Below are 22,531 nucleotides of genomic sequence, written 5' to 3'. Positions count from 1 at the left end.
GTTATGTCGGCACTATTACATTGTACACGGTAAACACTTAACAGTACACAGACAGTAATTCCACAATAAAGCTCGATTACTATATAATTATTACACCTACCGTAATACCGTCTAAAGTGACGCTGACGGAACGCTCTAAAAACTTTTTCGGTTTTGATATCACAACAATGACGTATTCAAACGAAACTGTTGCGAGCAAAGTATAATAATACTTAACACACTATAATTGTTATCGACCGAGTCGAACGACGTGAACATAATTAATATAGTCAGTCAACTCGCACAGCGCAAAGTTATAATATAATTATGTACTTTGCTAAATATAGTAAAGTTGAGAGTTGTGGTTTTTATTGTTTTTTTGCGATTATACATATAATTATATTGTTACTATTGTGTTATTTAAGCACGCATGATATGCATTTTTTTTATTTTAAAGAATAAACACGTACATATTATATAATAATACATTAATAATCATTATTAGAGTTTAGATTTGAATATCCAAAAAATTGCTAAGCAATTTCCAAAAAAAAAAAAAAAAAATATCAAAATATGCATTTAAATTTATTTATTTTAGATTTCAAAAGTAAAAACAATAATATTAGAAAATAATGTAATTTTGTTTTTTTTCTGAATTATGTTTCGATTATTATTTTTAGATTTTATAGGTCTTCTGATTTCTTAATCTGAAATAATAATAAAAAAAACCATTTTCATTAATGAATGAAACTAACAGCAATCCGCATTTTATATTTTATATTGCAATGTACAGTAGTAAACCTTTAATATTACTATGATTTTAAGTCATTGTCTTGATAAAAATCGTTTTAAAAAATCATTTGTGATTTATAAAAATAAAAATTGAAATATTGGTTTATTATAATATTTAATTTAAAGAAGAAAGTTATTGTTTAGTAAAAACTTACAAAAACACAAAACAATGGTTTTCAAAATTAAATTTTTCTAATGATTCATAGTGAAAACTACATTAGAATACTCAATACTTACAATTTTCTACTTAGCAGTTAGCTTATAAATACGTTTCAAAGCATAAGAAAACAAATTGAATTGCAACAAATTTCTGTCTTAAAACATTTGGGAATACTTTATACTAATATTTTTGTTCTACAAGCCAACTTTTTAAAAAAATAACCAAAAACGGAAATTATGTTTTTTAATTTAATTTACATAGGTATACATTTGTCAAATTGTAAACGCTAATTTTTTTTCCTGCATAATCTAGTAAAAAATACAAAGTAAATACAAGTATATTTACAAAATGTCTAAAAGATAACTGCATGGTAGTACTCAAAAACATCTTTAACTTTAAAGCGTAATTTTTAATGCACATTTGAAATACTTTACTTACGATTTTTGATCTATCTCATTAATGTACACGCAAATAGACCTTCCGTGTATAATAAACTGCTAATATTGCAACATTTTTTTTTTGTTCTGCTAAAATAGCCTTAATTATTATTATTACAGTCGTATATTAGTAGATTACTATTATACGTCTATTACTATATATTATTGGGTAGGTATCATACATTTCTACTTGAAAAGAACGCTTTTTAATAATTGAACAGCAGGTATATTCGTAGTAAATGGGTATTTAGAAAACTATGAATTATTATTCTATTACCGTCGTGTGGGCAGGTACAAGCGTGATAACAGAAACGCGAGGTATATTTTACGATATAACTTGATAATATAGTTATTAAGTGCATTATACGTATAATACTATAATATGCGTAGACTGTAGGTACATATTATTTATACAAAACCGCGTAATAAATTATACACACATAGCATGAATTTAATTACACTGAGTGGGGGCATGGTTAAAAACTAAAAATTAAATTCTCCTACTTGATATAATAATTCATGTTAGCAGTAAGCCAGTATACTATGCGCATCAGTATGTTTAGGTATTAACTATTATGTGTTAACGTGGTCGGCGGTCGCGTAGTTAAGTTTGGTATGACAAATAATAATCGTAATTTCTAGCTGTGGTATACCTATAACCCTCTGTTTCTTACCTCCTACAGTGTTTGTAATCGTCAGTTATACATCTCATTATATTATTTTGTAATTATTAATGTTTTTTTTATTGATAATATCGAAATAAAAAATTTTGGTTAGTACTGAAAAAAAAAGAATAACAATTTACGTTTTTTAACGTACACAATAAACATATATGAGATTCTAACATGACTACATTAATATCACTATTTTAAATTATTATTTTTAGAGAATACTATAAAAGCTGCGTCGCTGTATTAGTATTCGACGAATGGTCGAGGATATTTAGATTAAAGACTAAAGAAGTATAATACTATTATGCATAAGGTGGGCGGGAACGAAAACCAAGAGACGATCATATAGCGAGTTGTGACTATTGGCCATTAGGTAGAAATGCATTGTAATATCCATTTGTGTACGACAATAACACGAGTGCGCGCGGTAAATTATGAATTATCATACAAATATAATTATTATTACTATTGTCGTTTTTATCATACACGTCACGCATTTTTTAAACACTTATATTGTATTATATACGTAGTTAGATATTTACCGCATTAATGTGTACAAAACATTGTGCGAACGAACGTTAACGATGTAATATCATGGACAAAGCGTCTACAAAGTATATTGCAACGATTATTTAATTTTACGAACGATTCCGTGCATTAATATAATATAATATTATTTTTAGTTTAATAAATGTACCGAATATTCAAAATTCGAAATTATTACACGTTACGGTTGCAGATAATGCGCCGAGTCAACGGCCATTATTTATGTTCGTTCGCTGCGTTCCGTTAATCCGCGGATAGCGTTTCGATAGTATAATATAATAATATATATATATATATTTATTTATATATGTCGTCTGTAAAACAATAACATAGTGCAGATATAACTGTTATTATTATTATCATCATCGTCGTCGTCGCACGCATTTTAAACGTATCAGCATTTTGAAGACACTGCGTTCCCCCAAAAGATTCGCAAAAATGTCTACAAACGTAGTGTATATACTACCTTATTATTTCTATTGTTTCCGACGACGTAATATCGCGGGTCTCAGAATTTTCCTCGGCTTTTGCAGCAGCCGCAGCGCAACAACGTCGAACGAGACTTGGCGGTGGTCCGGCGATGACATTATTGTAACGGTGTGCCATTTTATGGGTCAGGCCGGACGTATTATTACGTTCGCGAGACGCGGTACGATGATCAACGAAACGACGAAACACAGTACGACGAAAACGATGACTTTGACGAGTGTTTCGCTTGCGTTCATTTTGGCGTTACTGTCGATTTTCGAAACCACAGTTTTTTAGTATCAATACACACGGTTTCAGTCATATTGCAGCTGTGTTTACACAAAAAAAAACAATAATAATAATATATGGCTTTAACGTCGTGCGCATAATATTTACGATCATTTTTTTTTTTTATTCATCCCACTATTGTTCTTGCCGTCTGTTTTTATTCTGTAAACATTCGTTCGATATAACCGGAAAAAAAAACAGCTGACCGAGACGTCGTCGAATTCGCGAAACACTTATAAAACGAGGTCTCAATATTTAGGATCCATCAACGATCGTAGTAATTATAATATGTGCTGGTCAAAAACGATTTGGACGGTCGAAATAACGAATCATGCTTGGCGCAAATTTTTTATCAGCAAATGCCGTAAAAATAATTTAGTTCTTGTCCGTTTTGTAGTCGACAGTCGCCCTGATTAATTAATATAACTTCACGGAACGCATATTGTAATAGGATATTATATAGTAATTATTGTAACCTTTAATTTATGCGCGGGGTGTTTATTATACAAAAATAGTCTGAAAACTTTTTGTTTAAAACGGAAGAATGTTGATAACTTAAAGAGAAATTAAAAATTAATTGGACTTTGGAAAAACTTTTAGGTTTTGGCAGCAGAAAATGTCCTCTTTTACACACTTTATTGCTGGGAAAAAATGACTAGCCAAAGAATATTTTCATTAATTAATAATGTTAAATATTTGTGTAACGCTCAAATAATAAATATTATAAATTTATAAATGAAAACAGACGTTGTGGATTGTAATTATTACTATTTTATGTGTAAAATACTTTGTATTTCGGTAGAATATAATTTATAAATACACAAATATTTTAAGTTTAAACTACAAACAAATAATTATTTATAACTTACAGGTAGATAAGTTACATAATTACACGACCCTTGATTAATTGACTATAGTTGATATAGTTTTTAATTAAATTTGCAACACTCCCGTTCAATTTTTTTACAATACCTAAAACAATAATTAATTATACGAGAGCATATTCTGATTATTTTAATTTAGAAACTGTCACATTCCATGTTTGTGATATCCCATTTTCGTTTTGTATCTGTTTAATGCATTTTAAGTCAGTTAGAGGAGAATTGGTATACTGTTATAATAATATTTATTATTTATGATTTTAATTTAAACGTTTAATAGGTATATACATACTAAATACTAATACATTTTTTGATTATAATAATATTAATAATATTAAGAAATATTTATAATGCTAATATAGTAATATGCGATCAAATTATAAACGTAATAAATACATTAAATAATAGCAGGAATTAAAAAATAAACAGTAGGTACGTACCTACAAGGTTTAATTCGATAAATCATATTATAATAATTGATTCTATTTCACCATAATTTATACGGCACCAAAAATATGCGATATGATATTTTAACGATTTCCTCTCTGGGTAAAACTGATGTTTTTATTTAAATTATTTTTAAACGTTAAAACAGTCTGTTTTTTACGAATTTTTTCCTAATTAATTACACTTTTAAATTTTGAACGAAGGGAGAGGTACCTATTTTCTGTTGTTTTTAAAATAATCGTTTTTATTTTTACTAAATACTTGCTTTTAATATTCTTTTTTTCATGTATATTTTTACAAGTCATTAATAAATACTACGCTATAGAATAACAAAAACTACGTAATACATGGTCCTAAATATTACAATACTGTTAATTAATCTTAAGTCAATCTGTAAAGCAGTTGTTTGACTGTCGACGTTTAGCGTTGTAATTATCTAAAGTTGAACTATACTGAATCTTATAATTAATTAATTGCATGTAAGTATGCGGTATTCGCGTTCTACACACACGACACACGAAAACGGCATTTATTTATACCAAGTCATAAAATACAGTGTCTATTCGTTTTTTAATTTATCTTGGTGACGTATTAAAAATTGTGCTTGTTTTCAATTTTGATTATGATACGTGTATTATAGTGTATACTGTTTATTATTATGACGCGTATCTATGATGATACACATGCATGTTTACTCCTATTTTTCCTTTAATAATAAATTTATTCAAATTCTGATTTTTGATTTCTTTAGTATACTTAAGAATCACATTTTAAAATAATTAAAATACACTTTCATTGTAAATATATATTCCTACTTTTCTTAAAATTAAATGGTGGGTGTATTATGTTGGCTTTTAAGTGATTCTCAGATTTTTTATAACACAACATTTGGAAAACTGTTTACTTAAGTACATCTAAAAATTTTAAAAATCAGTAATTATATATTAAATAAATTGAATATAAAAACATGTTTTACGAATTTTCTTCATATTTTTATTTTATTATTAACTTTTTATGAGAAAAATCTTGTAATACATAAACAATAAACATATAAAATAATAAATACATACAATAAAATAAAATAATATAGTTTAAATTAATTAGGTACTGAAACATAATATGTCAGACATATAATAATAGGTTTCAATTTAAAAATATAAATAAAACATTCGTGGGACATGAACAAGAAGTAGATGTCATTACATGTTTGATTACATAGCAAAAGAACTCTCAGGGATAAAGAATCAATACCTATAATTTTTTTTTTAAAGTACAAAAATAAATTATTTTTTAACCGAAACAAATACAAATATTACTTAATAAATCAGGATATTCAATAATATTATTAAGAAGATAATAAGTGAATAAAACGTCAGATAAATTAAGTTTAACCCAACATGGCTGAATATAAAGTCTGCTACTTATGACTGGAAATAGCTAGGCAAATTTAAACGGAAAGCAATTGATTTTAGGAATACATACCGGATATTGTCCACTAGTTTATTAGTCGAATTTTGCGCCTATATCATTGATGAAAACTCCAAGTTAAACCTAAAAAGGGAGCAATAGAACATTTTTAGTGCATGACAATTTTTAAATGTTTTACTAATAATCAAATTAGTATTAAATAAGAAAGATAAATTACAGGAAAAGATAATGCCCAAATCTCTAATTGAATCCACTTGATTCAATTAACATATCATTAATCTTATAACTAAAAACTTATATAATATTTCAACCAACAATAATATCATAATAATATTAATTATATTTAATTAAAATCTAGTATTGTTCGGCATCTTCACGAAATACGCGATTTTGTCCAATGGTATTTTGTAGTTGTGTATCCATCTGGACCCTTTTCTTAAGCTACCCTCTATCCCATCCTGCCACACACCGGCCGGCAAGTAAACCTCGCGCTCTGTGGCCCCCGGTCGTAGTATGGGCGCCACGATGACTTCTTCGCCTATGGAAAACTCGTCTTTCACGATATAGCATGTTGTGTCTGACGGGTCCAACATCCACAGTGGTCGTATCAATGGTACCGCAGTTTCCAGCGCTTCTTGGACATAACGTTTCAGTAATGGATTGATCTGCCCACAAATTAAATATACATAATATAATATGATTAGCCACGTGATAATAAGTTCGATCGAGTTCGTTAAATTAAATACGACGGATGAGGGTAGAGAAAAACGGTCGCTCGGAAACATAACATGTGCACGAATATACTATACTTTTAATACATTCTTAAGCCTATATTATATGATCGGATGACACGATGTACGAATATCTCTAAATAATATTATATTCAGCACATATTTTTACATATATTTCTCGGTGGGCGGGTGGGCCCCACAATCTAATTATGTTCGTCGTCACCATAAATACTAATGTTTATCCCTGAAGTTTGTGTACGTAATTGAATAAAATGTACGACATAAGACCATAATATCATTACAACGATATCGACGATGACGTTAGGGCTGATAGGATTACGGGCGCGCAGTGATCAAAAACTTTTGCAAGTGCGTACGTGTATAATACGCTTCTGGTTGTATCCATTAGAAGTGTGTGTTCAAATTTCAGTCATGAAACTCCGGTGAAATTGTAGATTATTGGCCGTTATCAACCGATGTGGCAAGACTTTTATAACTAAGACGTGACTCCCGACGTGAAACTTTTCACAACATTCGTTTTGAATTTTCCGCTTTTATAATATTCACTCTCTTATAAGCTTCCGCTAAAACCTATAGAGTGTATACAACGTGTACAAATAATCGAATTTAATGTTTTGCACCAGTATTATGATAAAAACTTTGAAAACAAAGTGCATGGTCGGGGGGGGGGTTAATATGACCGTAACAATCCACTATAAATGATTTAACTATCAGACAAAATGGATCTTGGCTAGATTTAAAAAAATACATTTGTTTTGACACAACAAATAATAATATTATACGTTACGAATGTATGATTTAAAGTAAAAATCATTGACACTAGACAGTAAAAATCACTCACCGTTTGTTGTCGAAGTGAAGTCAAGTTTTTCGTTAACTGGAGTACTTGTGGATCACAATCGCTCGGCAGCCTCGCATACCTAATTACTGGCAGAAATGTAGCCAACTGCATCCATCTCATAACCAGTTCTCGGCTCTCGTTATAGTTTTGTCCACGTTGTTTGCATTCTTTTAGCGTTTGAGTCTCCAATAGTTCTATTGATGGATTGTCTGAATAAAATTAAAATTAAATTCACGCATTACATTACACAGAGGGCGTCGGGGACTGGTTACCTGGGGGAATCAGGGCGTGCAACGAAACGTTTCCAACTTGAAAGTCACCGCCGACAGGACCAGGTAACAGGAACGGATATCCGACTATTCCGTATGTGAGCATAGTCGGTATAATAATTTGAAGCGAGTCCCAAGTCGAGGCCAATGATAGTAACGACACGAAAATTGGAGCTGGCGGACGACTGATTGCTGAAGATACGCCGAACACGTTTACGCTGTCCGAAACGGTCTGCGTAAAGAGTGATTTATAGTAGTCCGGATTTGTTAGGTTCTCGGCAAACAAATAGTGACGGGGTAGGTCGTAAGCGGAGCCTGAGTTTGAAAAATAAAGAAAAAAAACATTAAACCCATTTGCTCGCGTGTTGTGCGATATTCGATAATTGGATATTCTGTTCAAAGTGTCTACTTACCCATATCTAAGTAGAAAGCGTCAAATTGATATTTTTCCACGAGATCTTTTAACTGTTGCTGTAACCATGGTCCGCAGTTTTTGTTGGTGATGTCCAACATGCCAGCACTTTGCACAGTTTTGTATCTGGTCAGGGCTGGCACGTCACGTTCATTTCCAATTTGCCTGACCTGGATAAGAAAGGGTCATAAAAACGACGATTATATTATTATGTATACCTAAATATTATAGCCACATTCACTCTTGGTGCTCACGAGAATACCCTCTCTGACGGCCTTTGCAAAATTTCTGGACTCGGTACTGATAAATGGTTGTATGGTGACCACAATGCGGAAACCTCTCCTGTGGATTATGTTGATCGTCTCTTTCATAGTAGGAAATCTCTTTTGGTCTAGCGAAAAATCACCCATTTCCGCTTGCCAGAATTCGTTCAACAAAACGTGTCCTACAAATTACAACGATACCACGAGTAAAAAAGATATTAATGTTTGGAATTTTATCATGCACTAAAAAAAAAAAATTGTAATTAATGCTATGCGAATATTCAAAGAAAAATTGACAAAATATATACCTATCAATAATAAAAAAAAAAATCCAAATTTAAATTATTAATCACAATAAGCATATTTTTTAAAATTCATTAAACATTTTTTTTTTAATTAGATAGTTTTTCAAATTCAGTCGTAAAGATAATTAAATGCCATAAAGTTAACTCAATATCTATTATTTTGTAATGATTTTTAGATTTGGACTAACGAAATATAATAAAATAATTATAACATAATAATATACACTATACAGGTATATTAATAACTTGGATGCATCATGCATATAAATAAATAACAACTTTTTTTTTATTACTGAAAATTATTAATTATTCAATGAAAATCAGTTGAAATATTTATATTATTTCGAATATAAAAAAGTGATTATTGATTTTGTAAAATATTAAAACATGTTTTTTTCTTAAATTATAGCCTATTTTGTTGTTTTTATTTATTCGATTATTTTATAATAATATTATTATATAGCCTATAATATAAGTTTTCGTTAAATGATCGAAATTATAAACACTCGATTCGGCATTAAATTATATTATGTTTGGCAACTGTCACAAAATTGCGTCATTAACAATAACTTTTAGGTAATGCAGTAATGGCTTTACCTTGTTTTATGAAACCCAACGTTATGATGTCCTCGGTGTAGTTGACCATTGTGGACTCATTGAGCAATTCTTTTCTGGGCGGCGCTAGTTGCCAAACGGGTTCCGTCAACAGTGAGTTTATGATCTCTGTGTCCGATGCTTTCAGTCCGTCCCACAGCATTTTCTCGGAGAGTGCCGTGTGCAGCGTCTTCATGTTTCGCGCCGAACATATCGTGTAGTTCAAGACGGGCAGGTCGGCAGTCCGGCGGTAGGCGAAGTCGTCGTGGCTCGCCTGAACGAACGCCGATAACACATTACACTACGCGTTATAAAGCCAAATACGAAAACACACCTATTATCGGCTACATCCGATACGAACCTTTATGCACAGCCTGTTGTCGCGACCGGCGTTTATGGACACGTGCAGTGGCGTGTTGGAGTGCACCGTAATCGCCACTCCTTTTGAATTTATAAAGTACCGTCCGAGCACACTGCCCCACCGGTGTCTGCCAACGTGTCCGGTGATGAAAGGCGACATTTCCACCCTCCCCAACTGGACCGGCCAAGCCATGCCCAACGTTCTACCGCCCCCGTACCTGTGTCCAATACGTTTCCAATTACAACGCTAATATCAAAATATTTTAAGTACGTGTAACGTTACGCGGCTTGTCGTAAAAATATTCTGATTGAGTTTATTTTAGTACGCGGTTATGACTATTATTTTGATTGACGTACATTTTCACGACTAAAACATTTCGTATACACTGCATAGCTGTAGGTATACACGTAAAACGATGGTAAGTTATTTGATGTGTTCTGGCAACACAACGTAATAGCTATTAACCGTACGCATTCTCGTCGATCGTCGCTTTTAGTAAAATAACATTTTACAAATTTCATCGCAAAACGTGGTTCGCGAATTGACGTTGACGCGTATGGCAGAAATTGGGAGGAGGAGGGTTGTTGGCCGTAAAATATTTACGGGTGGCGGGTATATATCGTCGAGTGTATAATATAACTATTCGCATAAACGGGTTTTCGGAAATGCACTTTGAGACTCCGGTGTGAAATAAAATTTACGTCTTGCCGAGGGCTGAAAACCCACGACATTGCAGCGAAAGCTCGCGCGTTCGGTGATATCGATTGCCGCGGTGGCGTATAATATATTATAAGAACACACGGTGTGGAATTCCGCTGCGCCATAACACCATTATATTATTAGGCGAGTGCTAATGTCTCGTTATTATTATTACTATTATTACACCGACGTTCGTGAGCGTTGCTTTACGATTTGCCGATAACCAGTGGCTACGTTATAATAATACGATAATGTTATTATGTTATTCGACTAACCAATGGCCGTATTGTTCGCCGTCCTCGTAACAGTCTATGGGGTTGTATTTATCCGTCAGGCTGAACCACTCCACCGTGTAGCAGTTCAGGCCCTCCGGTCTTTCCTCGTGGGACAGATACAATCTGGCCTTTTGCATCCATTCGAAACACTGCGCGTTGGGAGGTGTACGGTGTCCTGCCAAGCAATCGAAAGCCTTTTCCCTCTCCGCCAGATCCACGCCGAGGTAACCGAAAGCTATCTCGTGCCCGTCGACACCGAACAATCGCAAGAAACGGTCGTCCTTGTTGAATCTCGTGTACTTGAAATATGCTTTCTGCACATAACACAAACAACACGTGACTATTAAAATGTATAGGCATAATATATATATGCGAGACGAAATAGTATTATTGTACATCGTACGTTTAATACGTCATTATGTAAAAGTGGGCAAGTTTATGAACAAATTACTTGACTTGGGTGGTTGATAAGTTAAATTAAGTCAACATTAATAGCTTCGACTTAATAAAGTTTAAGTAACACGTGATTTATTATATCAAGCTATACAAGTTTTAAGATGATGTTAGAAAAAATATCAACTTAAATCAATATTAAAAATGTTAATTAATTTAACTCCTATTGGCCACACGAGTATATAGTGTTATAAATTAACTTTTTTTTTTTTACATAACACACGATCAGTTACACTTTAATTTCTAATGCATATTTAATTCAATAAATATTTATTAATTAATGTATACGTAATATAATAATTCATATGTAGGTGTACATGATGATATTAAATAAAAAATATATATATATGTATACAATTATTGTTTTAATTTTTACCGTGGTTTAGATATCTATAAATACAATTTTAACTTTAATGTTTGTGTAGCAATATTTTCCATGTATTTTTTTAATTAATTGAAAAAATCTATATTATCAATTATATTAAAGGTAATTTAAACTAATTGAGTACTTATTAAGTCATATAGACAAATAAATACACAAAATCAAATACAATTATTTAATTATATAATATGTCAGATGAGATAGTTAACACATTCCTTTAAAGTTTAAATACGCGTCCACATCATTTTACATCGTTATTTTGGATATTATATATTATACTCTACAAAAATATATCTTATACGTCGTATTATCCAATACGATGAATGTGCTAGTATTATCTACAATCATAATTTACTCACCTGCAGCACGTGACGGTCGTAATAGACGTGAGCGAATTTCAAGACGCAGACTATCACCACGAACAGAAATATAATAAACGCCCTCAGCTTGTAGTCAGCTTGTACTTCTTTGTTTTTTGACATTTTTTGTATATTCATCTGTGATACGATTTTTGTTGTTTTTTTATAATTTATTATATTCCATAAAAATAAAGTAAAAACATTTGATAATACTATGGTAAATGCGTACCAAAAGTTTTTCCCTCAATAGACTCGATATTGAGTTAACACTTGTGAGTGAGTTCACCGACATATCTGTGTCATCTAAAGTTCCATACTTGTCTGAATCTGATTGCGATGCAGTTGAAGACCTCCTAGTCACGTGAATCACAGGTGATCTAAATTCATTAAAAATGTATCTTAACAATTCGTATACATATATATATATATATTTATAAAAAATATTTAGTATTTTTATAACCAACATAAAAACTCTCAAATTGTATTAATGAAACAAAGTTATACTCGGCCAGCACAAACAATGAACTCGAATAAAAGATGTGTATAGTCTTATTGTGAGGCCAAAGTTAAATTAAAACTTATATTTATAACCTTTCGAAAATTTGCAAGAATTAATTGCACTTTGTGCTCTTTTTTTTAGAGGGGATTTATATAATTGTTTATAAAGTTAAGTTTGATTTATAACTAATATAAAGCCAAAAATACGGTAATTATTTTCTAGTTTTTCATCGAAGTAATTTATTGGATTTGTTCAGGATTTCCGTTTAAATTCCTTACAAAAACTATGCTTACATAATTATTATATGCTCAAATAATTTTTAAATATAATATAAATAAAGGTAACAGCTATACATATATAAATAAAATTAAAATATTAATTCTTTTGTAAGATTTTCAAACAAATACGGTAAATTTGTATTATAATTGTAAACTAAAAAAATCCCTCATTATATTCTTAATTAAAATGTCGTATAATTAATTAAATTATTAAAATATTATTAATGATTTATATTATAATTCATAGTATAGTTCCTTTTTATATTTTATTATAATGACATTAAAAGGTACGATTTAATAGTCCTTTAAATCGCATAAATATCGTAAACCAAAAATACAGGTAAAAAAAAATTAAAATGTATTCATAAAAAATGTTTATATAACGAGTGCACTAATATTTAAATTTGTGAAACAATATTTATTGCGTTTCGTCTAGTGCACTGTCAATTTAAAATAAACTTGCACCGGTTTTTATAGCTTATTTTTATTGAACATGATAAATATATATATTAGATAAAAAGGGTAAGAATATTAAAAATAATAATGCACAAAAAAAAGATCGGAAAATCTCTTCTAATAATTTGATAGTACAATGTATATATATTATGTTTATTTATGTGTGTGATTGTTATCAGAATAGTTTTAACCGCTCGAGGGTACGTGATACGTTTCGATTACATATTAAAAACGAAACAAAACTACCTTTACTTGAATACCCAAAGTTTTGAGTCCCTTTCTGTTGTGCTGTTCTATTGTCCTTTATATGCCGACGTTTTTTCTCTTGTTTATTATTATATTATTCGAGTTGTTATTTGTGATTTTATCCTTTTTTTTTTACTGTTATTCGTTTTCTCAACGAGACATATGCATACCTACTCCGTGACACATGACCTTGTCTGCTTGCCTTACTAATGCTCCACGTGTACACCCGACTCGTTTATTCGCTTCCGTCTCTTGAGATGTCGGCGACGCAACATGACACGATATTTTAATATAAGCATGTACATAAATATTTACAAGATACGCGCATATTGTCGTCAGTGAACATTTTAAATTAACACATGAGGTTAGTGATTACTTTAATTAATTTAATGTGACGGTCGAGAAATTCTTAATTAATAAATGTATTTAACAGTATAAGTATGTACTGTTGTGTTTGATGATTGTCAAAATATTATCTTAAATCAATCCAAAAGACCAAAATTCGTTGAGCTAAAACGAGTTTTTAGTTTTTATGTTTTAAACGATCAAACGCTAAAATAAAAAGTCACATTAACGAGTCCTGAACTCAAACAGCCTGTGGTATGCTAATTATTTTCCATCATGATTCAAAAGCAAAAAAATATAATGTAAATATATGCCTATTACGCGTATTTGTATTTTTTTTTATTTGATTATTAGTATATTTATTTTATTATTTCTTTATAGACCTTTTTTATACAAAATATTATAACTTGTTCTTATGAATTATTTCTATAAATTATTGCATTGAATATTGAATCAATCGAAATAACTTTTCTTCAATTGAATCCTTTATTGTTTTGTTTTTAACTTTACCACAATAAGGATTTGTGAGACTAATTATTAGATAACAAAAGAAGAAATGTATGCTTGCATGATCGCAATATTTTATTGATGGTCAGTAAGGTTAAATATTTATTTTAAAAAGGATAAAAACAATTAAAATATCTTTATGATGTTTTAGTTTGTATTCTGATATTATATTTCAAGTAGTTTGATTTTAAATTAATAACTATGTTAGTTATTACTTTTCTAAAATAATAAGAACATATATACAAATATTATTAATAAACTAATGCGTGTAACTAGTTTTAGATAAGTAAGTTTTTCGTATAAATATAATCATTGTAACATTATTTTGTAAACACCTTAAATCTTAAGAAAACATACTGTAAAAATAATAGAAAAAAATATACACTACATTTTATAAAATATAATGCCATATATAATATAAATATATCAGGGTGTATTTTATATTTACAACGTATGTATTATATAAGATTTTTCTAATAGATAAATTTCAAACCATCGTTTTAAAAATGGGTTTAGTGTGTATATAATATATTTTAGTATATATTTTATATATCAAACTATTGTTACCTGAATCATAGTTATTTCGTCGATATACATTATACATAATAATATAAAAACTACTATATTATTATAGACTGTATTATATATTGTATAACTACACCATTCATAACAATATTAATAAAACAATATTTTTGTGTTCCTCAATATAAGTACCTAAATTGACTACACGTTGCGCCGTGTTAAAATTGTATGCATCAAAATAATAGTATTAATTATTATGACATAGGTTATAAAGACATGCGGTGTTGATGGTGTTGTTGGAAATTAATTTCATAAGGTGAAATATTATCATTATGAATTTGAAAGCAATGATTACTCATGGCATTTGAATTTAATAAATTTATTTTCAATAAATACATTTAAGTATAAGAAATTTTAAAAATGTGCATAAAATGTAAATATTAATTCTATAGTCTACTAAAATTCAGTATACTTAAATCCTCCATGATTATTTATAAATACTTTAAAATATTGAAATTGTATTAAAATTGTAAAAAAAAGATAATAATTATTGTTCATTATGTAATTTCCAGTTCTATTAGATAAAAAAATTATTATTATTATTATTATTATTATATATCAAATGTATAAAATGGAATATAAATATTTCAATAAAAACCATAAACCAAACAATTTTAATTTATCTTTTGTTACTAATTGCGTTGATATTATTATTCATATAAATTTTAGTAGAATATGCTATAAAAAATATAGTTATTTACAGATGAAAAAATAAATTATGCAGCTATATGAGTTGTAAAAATGTCGAATTTTTTTGCATAACATGGTTGACAAAATTAAATTATAAATTATGTATATTTATGCAACAACATGTTTTAAGATATAATACGACTATATTCTTATTTAGAATTTGTTAAAAAAAGTTTATTTATACGTTAACAAAATTAATTATAAATTACAATTTTGTTTTAGTGTATATGCATTATACATTTCTTAATATAACATTAAACAATAAGCGTAAATACAACTTGCGAAGTGTTATATGTATAATCTAAAGATTGAAAATTCGGCGTGGTAATATTCAACAAGTTGAATTTCAAGTACATCCATTTTTCCACTATATTTACTAACAAACAATTTAATATTTTGACTAAAACATATTTAGCAGTTAAAATTCTGCCATTGTACAGATAATATTCATTTTAAAAACTGAATAATCTTTCCCTAGTCAAAATATTAGAATATCTAATATTTATTTTTTAGTACATTATATAAAAAATATAAAATTATAATAAATAGTAATAACAGTAAAACATATTATTAGCTAGTAGAGAATTTTATTGTAAAATAAAACTTAAATGATTTAAAATTAATAAGTAATAAAAATGCATTATATTGGGGTATACTTAAATATTTACCTTATAAATTTAAATCGTATATCAATTCAAAATAGTGCATTAGATCAATAAATAATTAAAAGGTGGAATTTCACCATAACATATTATTAACTAGTTAACATTAAAAATCATTTGAATTATATTAACTCGACTGTGGTTATTAAAGAAAGGTTGACGACCATAATGAATAATATGTTTGTATTATATAAAAGCGTACTACACAATGCTTGAGGAATATGAAAAAAAAATCTCACGAGTATAATATGAATAGCTGCGTTATTGCAACATACGGTTCATTTACGAGTCATAAAATGTAAAAAAAAAAAAAATACCTACTTCGGATTAATATTTAGTTGGTGGCAGTAACAGCACTACCACTCGTATAAAGTTAAAAACTAGGCCAACCAATGTTACTTTATATTTTGTACGTTTACTATTTTTAAAAATTATATATTTATCGGTTAGACAAAATATAAAATAAAAACACGGAAAATCCATTACGCGATTTGAGGTCACCCTCGGTGTATAGTTTAATGATATAACACAAGAATCAATATTTATAATGTTTATTTATGTACACAATGGCAAATAAAACGAAAAGTTTTTCAAATTTGTATGGCAACGGGTTGAATCACGGATAAATCTAAACCGGATGTAACGAAACAAATTGTTCTAATAAAATATAGAATAGTCCAATACTGTGAGAATTAAAATTAATTGTTATTGTTACTATTAGGTAAACTAAAACAGTTTTGTGTGTTTCAGTGTTATACAGTCAGTCGAAGAAAAAAAAAACTTTTTTAAATGCAATCGACAATCCCCGTCGTCTTGGTATACGCGTAAACCTTATTGTACGTCATGTATAAGTAAAATATAATTTGACTTGAGATCAGCGTGTTATCTCGTACTGTTTTTACCGCGGTATACGACGTAATCGACGCACGTTTCCACAATAAAATTTATTGTGTTTATTTAATATTATTATTAACAATCATTAAATTATAGGGAAACCGCGGTATCTTAGTGCTCCGTAGACGCATAAATTTATTATATTCAGTGTAACGCGTACCGTGATTGATAAACTTCTGCCATTTACAGAAACTTCATATCGGTCAATCTCGTCTCGTCCACTTTGACTTTAATTCGTGTATTTGCGTATGCTATTTACTACCGCGCACAGAGTAATGTTTTAATCAATACACATACATATTATATTATATAAAAGGTGTCGTTGAAAGTTAAGTAAAAAAAAAAAAACCCTATCAATTTTAATCTCTAACAGAAATTGTATGCTTCTACTGAGGTCGACACTCCGGAATCGTTTCTTCCAATGACCGGGAATAGAATACGTAGTTCATGCGAATATAACAAGAAAAATTAGAACGTACATCAAGTATACAAATTTTGTTTTTTTTTATTTATTATAATCGGTACTTTTGCATTTTTAAGTTAAGATTATACTTCAATAAGCGAAAAAGTTGTACAGAAGGTATCAATTATATTTCGTCAACGAATAGATTATTACAACGGATGTGTTAATTCAATGATAAATTATTATATATTTTGTACTATGGTGTATATTATGAACATTATTTCTAAGCAAAACGGTCTCTCAGCGTACTTATATACTTCTAAGGATTTTATTTTATAATTATTATATTATTATTAAAATCAAGTTCCATACTGTATGATATCAATTTACTATGATATTATTGCATTCAATAGTGGTACCTAAATAATTTATTATATTTATTAATATAGTATAATTGTATTATTATTGTTATATTATTGTAATAGACTTAGTTAATCAAAACTTACTATACAAGATATGAATAATTAAATCATATAAAATTGAATCGTTTAAATATTAAATATAATTTAACAATTATTAACAGACTGTTAAATTTAATGGGTAATAAATTATTTACAAAGCATATCTTGGGTCTTCACAGTAAAACCAATGAAATAAACACCATACGGGTGTTAAAATTAACAAGTTATTAATTATTAACATTTTCTTTTTTGTCATATTTAAAATTTAATTTATTTAATTGTACATTTTGTGGACAACACTATTGTACACCCATAACATTTCTAAAAATTTGTTGAAATACTGAAATTTTACATAACATTTAACAAAAGGATACTTTTGTGAAATACTCCCACTAATAAGGATTTTTATTTTTAAAAGTTCATACTAAAGCTGTTGTTTTTTCTTAAATTATAAATTAAATTAGATATACATATGTGTGCGCATTGAAAGTGCACGGTGTACATTTTCACATCCAGTATAGGTAGGTATCATGGTTAATTTAATATTATTTATTTCAAATTAAATAATTTATGTTATTTTATCATAAATAATATTACATTATGAAATTCCAATTAAAACGCTCAACAATTTGAATATTTAATTTAAATACGATAACTAATATCACAACAATTACTAAATAGCATTTTTGATATTAATTCTCGTAATTTTTTGACATTTTCCACTGTTCACGAGCTTTCCTGGGAATTCATTCCATGTTGATTTCCAGGCAATAACCTAATCCTAGCTGCCATCCAGTAATTATTTACGGGCCTTTCGAACTTAAAATGTAATACATACCAGTATCAAGGGAAGTAGTAAAAACGCATTTATACGAGTATTAAACGAATTAAATCAGTTTTTTTTTTAATTTTCATGAAATTAATTTTCAACAATATTTATTTAGTTGGAAGAACATATCGCATAACTATAATTTTTAAAGTTAAACTATATTATTTGTTTTAAAGGTTATTGTAGTGATGTTACGAACATTGAATTAAAACTGTCGCATAATATTAAGCTTATCATACACAAATTATTAAAAATATTTACACAGGATATATAAAAAATAATAATTAGAAAATAATTGTATATAATTGAAGATTTTTCAGAAGTTGTAAAAACATCTAAAAATATTAAACATTTTTTTTTTTAAATACCTGCCGTTTAAATTTTAGCAAAATTGTAGATTTTAGTTTTTTTGTTTTAATTCAAAAATATTATTGATATAATAATTTATAAATATTAGTGTAACGTACCACATACATATATAGAATAATATTTATAAGCTATCACACTATTTTCACTTACAGCCATTTTTTCGCATTTTTAAATATGTAATTTAATTTTAATTTAATATTATTATTCAATACAGTAACTTACACTATGGTGAGGTACAATACCTACTATATAGGAGATCGAGTTCTTCGGTTTTGTTTATGATAATTTTTATTATTAATTTCTTAAAAAACTGCTTAATAAAAAAACCATCTTCAATTTTAAATGTTTATACATTTGAAAGTTGTTATATATTAATAGTTTTATAATTTTTAATTTAATTCTATGTACTTTGTTTGCAACAAAATGTTTAATGCACTTAAGCTTAAACAGAGGTTTAATTCTAAAGACGAAACCGACATAAAACGTCTTGTAGAAATGTATAATATAATAATAATAGCGGTTTGTTGATTAAATTACTTGAACGTTATATTTAATGAGTATACATTAAGATTGGCAATCGTTAATTCATTAATTGTTAAAAACAATTCATTAAAATCATTGAACAAATTTAGTTTAACTTTGATCATAAACGATTCAATAAAATAATAATAATAATAATAATGATAGATTTACGTAAGTTAGAATCAATGTAATATATTTATTATAATTTATTATAATAAAATGAAAAATATTAATTAAACAGTGTTTTTTTTTTAAATTATTTTTAATACGTTTCATTCCTATAAGGAGTTTTTGAAACAAACAAGTTCAATTTTAGATTGTAAATATAATTTCAACGTAATAAAAAAAATTGATAATAAAAAATGATTGTTTTTATTAAATTGTTATAACTATAATATTGATATAATAAAATTATTATAGTGTTTTAATTGCTCATAAAATATGAACAAATTGATTATCATACAAAATTTTGCTCCCTTTATTTAAATCTAATAATATTATTCCAGTACCACGACGTACAACGTCGTCACTACGAATTCTCGGCAAACACTCGTGGGCTGCGGTCGTTTAACTTCGATTTATAAACAACTTTGAAAATGTTCGTCAAATTAAAATCCGCGGTCTTGTTATCGCACGACATGCACCATGACCCGTCACCGTTGTTGGTATTTTGAAATATTATATTATGTACCTACTCGTATGTATGAATTTAATTTGCGGCAAAAATGAGTGAAACGAGCGGATTGCGTGCGCAAACTATATAATAATTATGACGGCATATCATAATGCGCACATTATAATAATATTGTGGACATGAATCTTTGGTGACACCACAACGTGCCCTGCCTATAATCTTAGATTGGTATAAATGTATATAATAAACCTCGAAGGATCTCAAATCTCTGAACTCGGCATCGGTGTATATTACAGAGGCGTATTAAGATCGTAATTTCGTGGGAGGCTGGTAATAATAATGAATAATAGGTAGAACATAAAATATAAAATATTGAAAAAAAAAATTGTAATACATAGACTGTTAAAAAATATTTTTAGGTATTCAAGGGCATTGTAAGATAGTGAAATATGATTGACTCTTTTTGATTTTTAAAAATAATTTTAACACATTATAATTTTTTTATTTTTCCTTACAATTATAACGATAAACATTCAAAATTCTAACCTAAATGCATATGTCGCTATATTTTCTATAATGGTGCACCAAGGTGCTAAAAAATATGTGATGTATAATTTTATAGGATAATATTTTTTACTCCATTTCTTGACCCATCATATTAAGTGTTTTAATTTTGAAAATAATATTTTGGAGATTCTATTTTGTTTTTATAAATACAATAAACTAATATAATCGAACACTATAGTTGTAAAAAAATAAAAATAATATACAGAATAAAAAACATTATTTACCTATATTTTCCAATCTTAAAACTTTTACCTTTTGTATATTTATTGGAAAAATATCGGCATTGAGTATATTTAATTAGATTGGTCATTTGTTACACCAATAAGTTAAATATTGTTTTTTAACTCAGTAAAATTATGAATTGATTTACAATTTTATAGTTTACTTATGTATTTAGAGGTAATTATTCGGTATATAAACTGTTTTGCAACAGAAAGAATGTTGGTACATTTGTTTCTACGAATAATTTAGCTTTCGAATAATAATAAAAATTACATTTTTTAAGAAGAAAAAACCTCTTAATACCAATGCAAATAAAAGTATACTACCTGTTTAAATTGTTCACAGACATTTCGTGGCGGCAGCTGCAGAGATCCCCTCCCCCACCACGACCACCATAAATACGCCACAAATACGCCACTGGTTATATATTATAATATTATTGTTATTTATTATTACTGTCCTCGTTATGTGTCGGTCCACCATTGTTATATTGTAATAATTTATAATAACAGTTGCGTAACGATGTCGGTAACTTACACGGGTCTTGGCTGAGTACTGTGATGCGTCCGGTAATTGACAGCCACGTCTTCCAACATGTCGCTGAAAGTCTCGCTGGAATCATATCCGTTAAGTCTGACCCTTTCCGGAGTGAGCTGAACAAAAAAAAAAAAAACACATTAACACATGAAATACGTAGCTTTTTAGCGAAAGATAGTAAAATATGTTTACGGGATTGTCAGGATTAACAGTTTTTAACATTTTATATTATATGAACTGCAATACTGTTGTTATTTTAATACGTTAATGCCTGGAAATGCGTAAATTCAAATTTGGTCATAAACGAATACGTTAGCTACCTATCATAGAAATCGATATAACTCTGTTAACCAGTGGTTCGTTGGTTACACGAGGGTTCGGTACTCCGAGCTCGCAACAATAATAATATATATTATGTGTATATAGTGCACGTACGTTAATTAACGTACACTTCATTAGTGGTATAAAATAAATAAATATGTAGTTATTCGAATGAGACGAAGGCACTCGTTGATTCACAGTAACGGTGAAATTAAAATAAAAAAATCTACAATTGTAAACCATATTCATTTGATTTATTTATTTTTATTTACCTATACGTAATGTTATGACGTATCTAGTAGTGTATGTGTATGTAACAAGGAAAAGTAGATTTGACGATCTGGAAACAATCAAGGAAAATATTGTTTGTACACTCTATTTGCATTTAATTTAATTACTATATACTGTTACAATTACAAATAATTATTTAAAGGTTAAAAAAAAA

The 22,531-nt window shown here is 28.5% G+C and overlaps 1 protein-coding gene and 1 long non-coding RNA gene across 3 annotated transcripts in view; both read right to left on the bottom strand.

The window, feature by feature from the left end:
- Positions 1 to 545: 545 nt before the first annotated feature.
- Positions 546 to 3,374, bottom strand: LOC132932396 (uncharacterized). The gene is made up of 2 exons (XR_009662864.1): positions 3,052 to 3,374; positions 546 to 686 (listed from the first exon to the last, which is right to left on the bottom strand). It is a non-coding gene; the product is annotated as an uncharacterized LOC132932396 (long non-coding RNA).
- Positions 3,375 to 5,637: 2,263 nt separating this feature from the next.
- The window catches only part of LOC132918246 (myogenesis-regulating glycosidase), a 91,382-nt gene continuing 74,488 nt past the window's right edge, over positions 5,638 to 22,531 (bottom strand). For both annotated transcript variants that reach the window (XM_060979381.1, XM_060979382.1), the window contains exons 2-12: positions 21,766 to 21,881; positions 12,292 to 12,439; positions 12,063 to 12,200; positions 10,869 to 11,182; positions 9,895 to 10,111; positions 9,537 to 9,807; positions 8,626 to 8,816; positions 8,373 to 8,541; positions 7,963 to 8,274; positions 7,691 to 7,899; positions 5,638 to 6,762 (exon numbers count right to left, since the gene is read on the bottom strand). In XM_060979381.1, coding sequence (XP_060835364.1) covers positions 6,445 to 6,762; positions 7,691 to 7,899; positions 7,963 to 8,274; positions 8,373 to 8,541; positions 8,626 to 8,816; positions 9,537 to 9,807; positions 9,895 to 10,111; positions 10,869 to 11,182; positions 12,063 to 12,200; positions 12,292 to 12,439; positions 21,766 to 21,881 — 2,403 coding nt within the window. In that variant the 3' untranslated portion in view covers positions 5,638 to 6,444. The remainder of the gene's footprint in view (positions 6,763 to 7,690; positions 7,900 to 7,962; positions 8,275 to 8,372; positions 8,542 to 8,625; positions 8,817 to 9,536; positions 9,808 to 9,894; positions 10,112 to 10,868; positions 11,183 to 12,062; positions 12,201 to 12,291; positions 12,440 to 21,765; positions 21,882 to 22,531) is intronic.

Source organism: Rhopalosiphum padi, chromosome 1, assembly GCF_020882245.1.
Source record: "Rhopalosiphum padi isolate XX-2018 chromosome 1, ASM2088224v1, whole genome shotgun sequence".
Taxonomy (NCBI): domain Eukaryota; kingdom Metazoa; phylum Arthropoda; class Insecta; order Hemiptera; family Aphididae; genus Rhopalosiphum; species Rhopalosiphum padi.
Note: the sequence above shows the minus strand (reverse complement) of the source record. Positions and strands in the feature narration are given on the sequence as shown.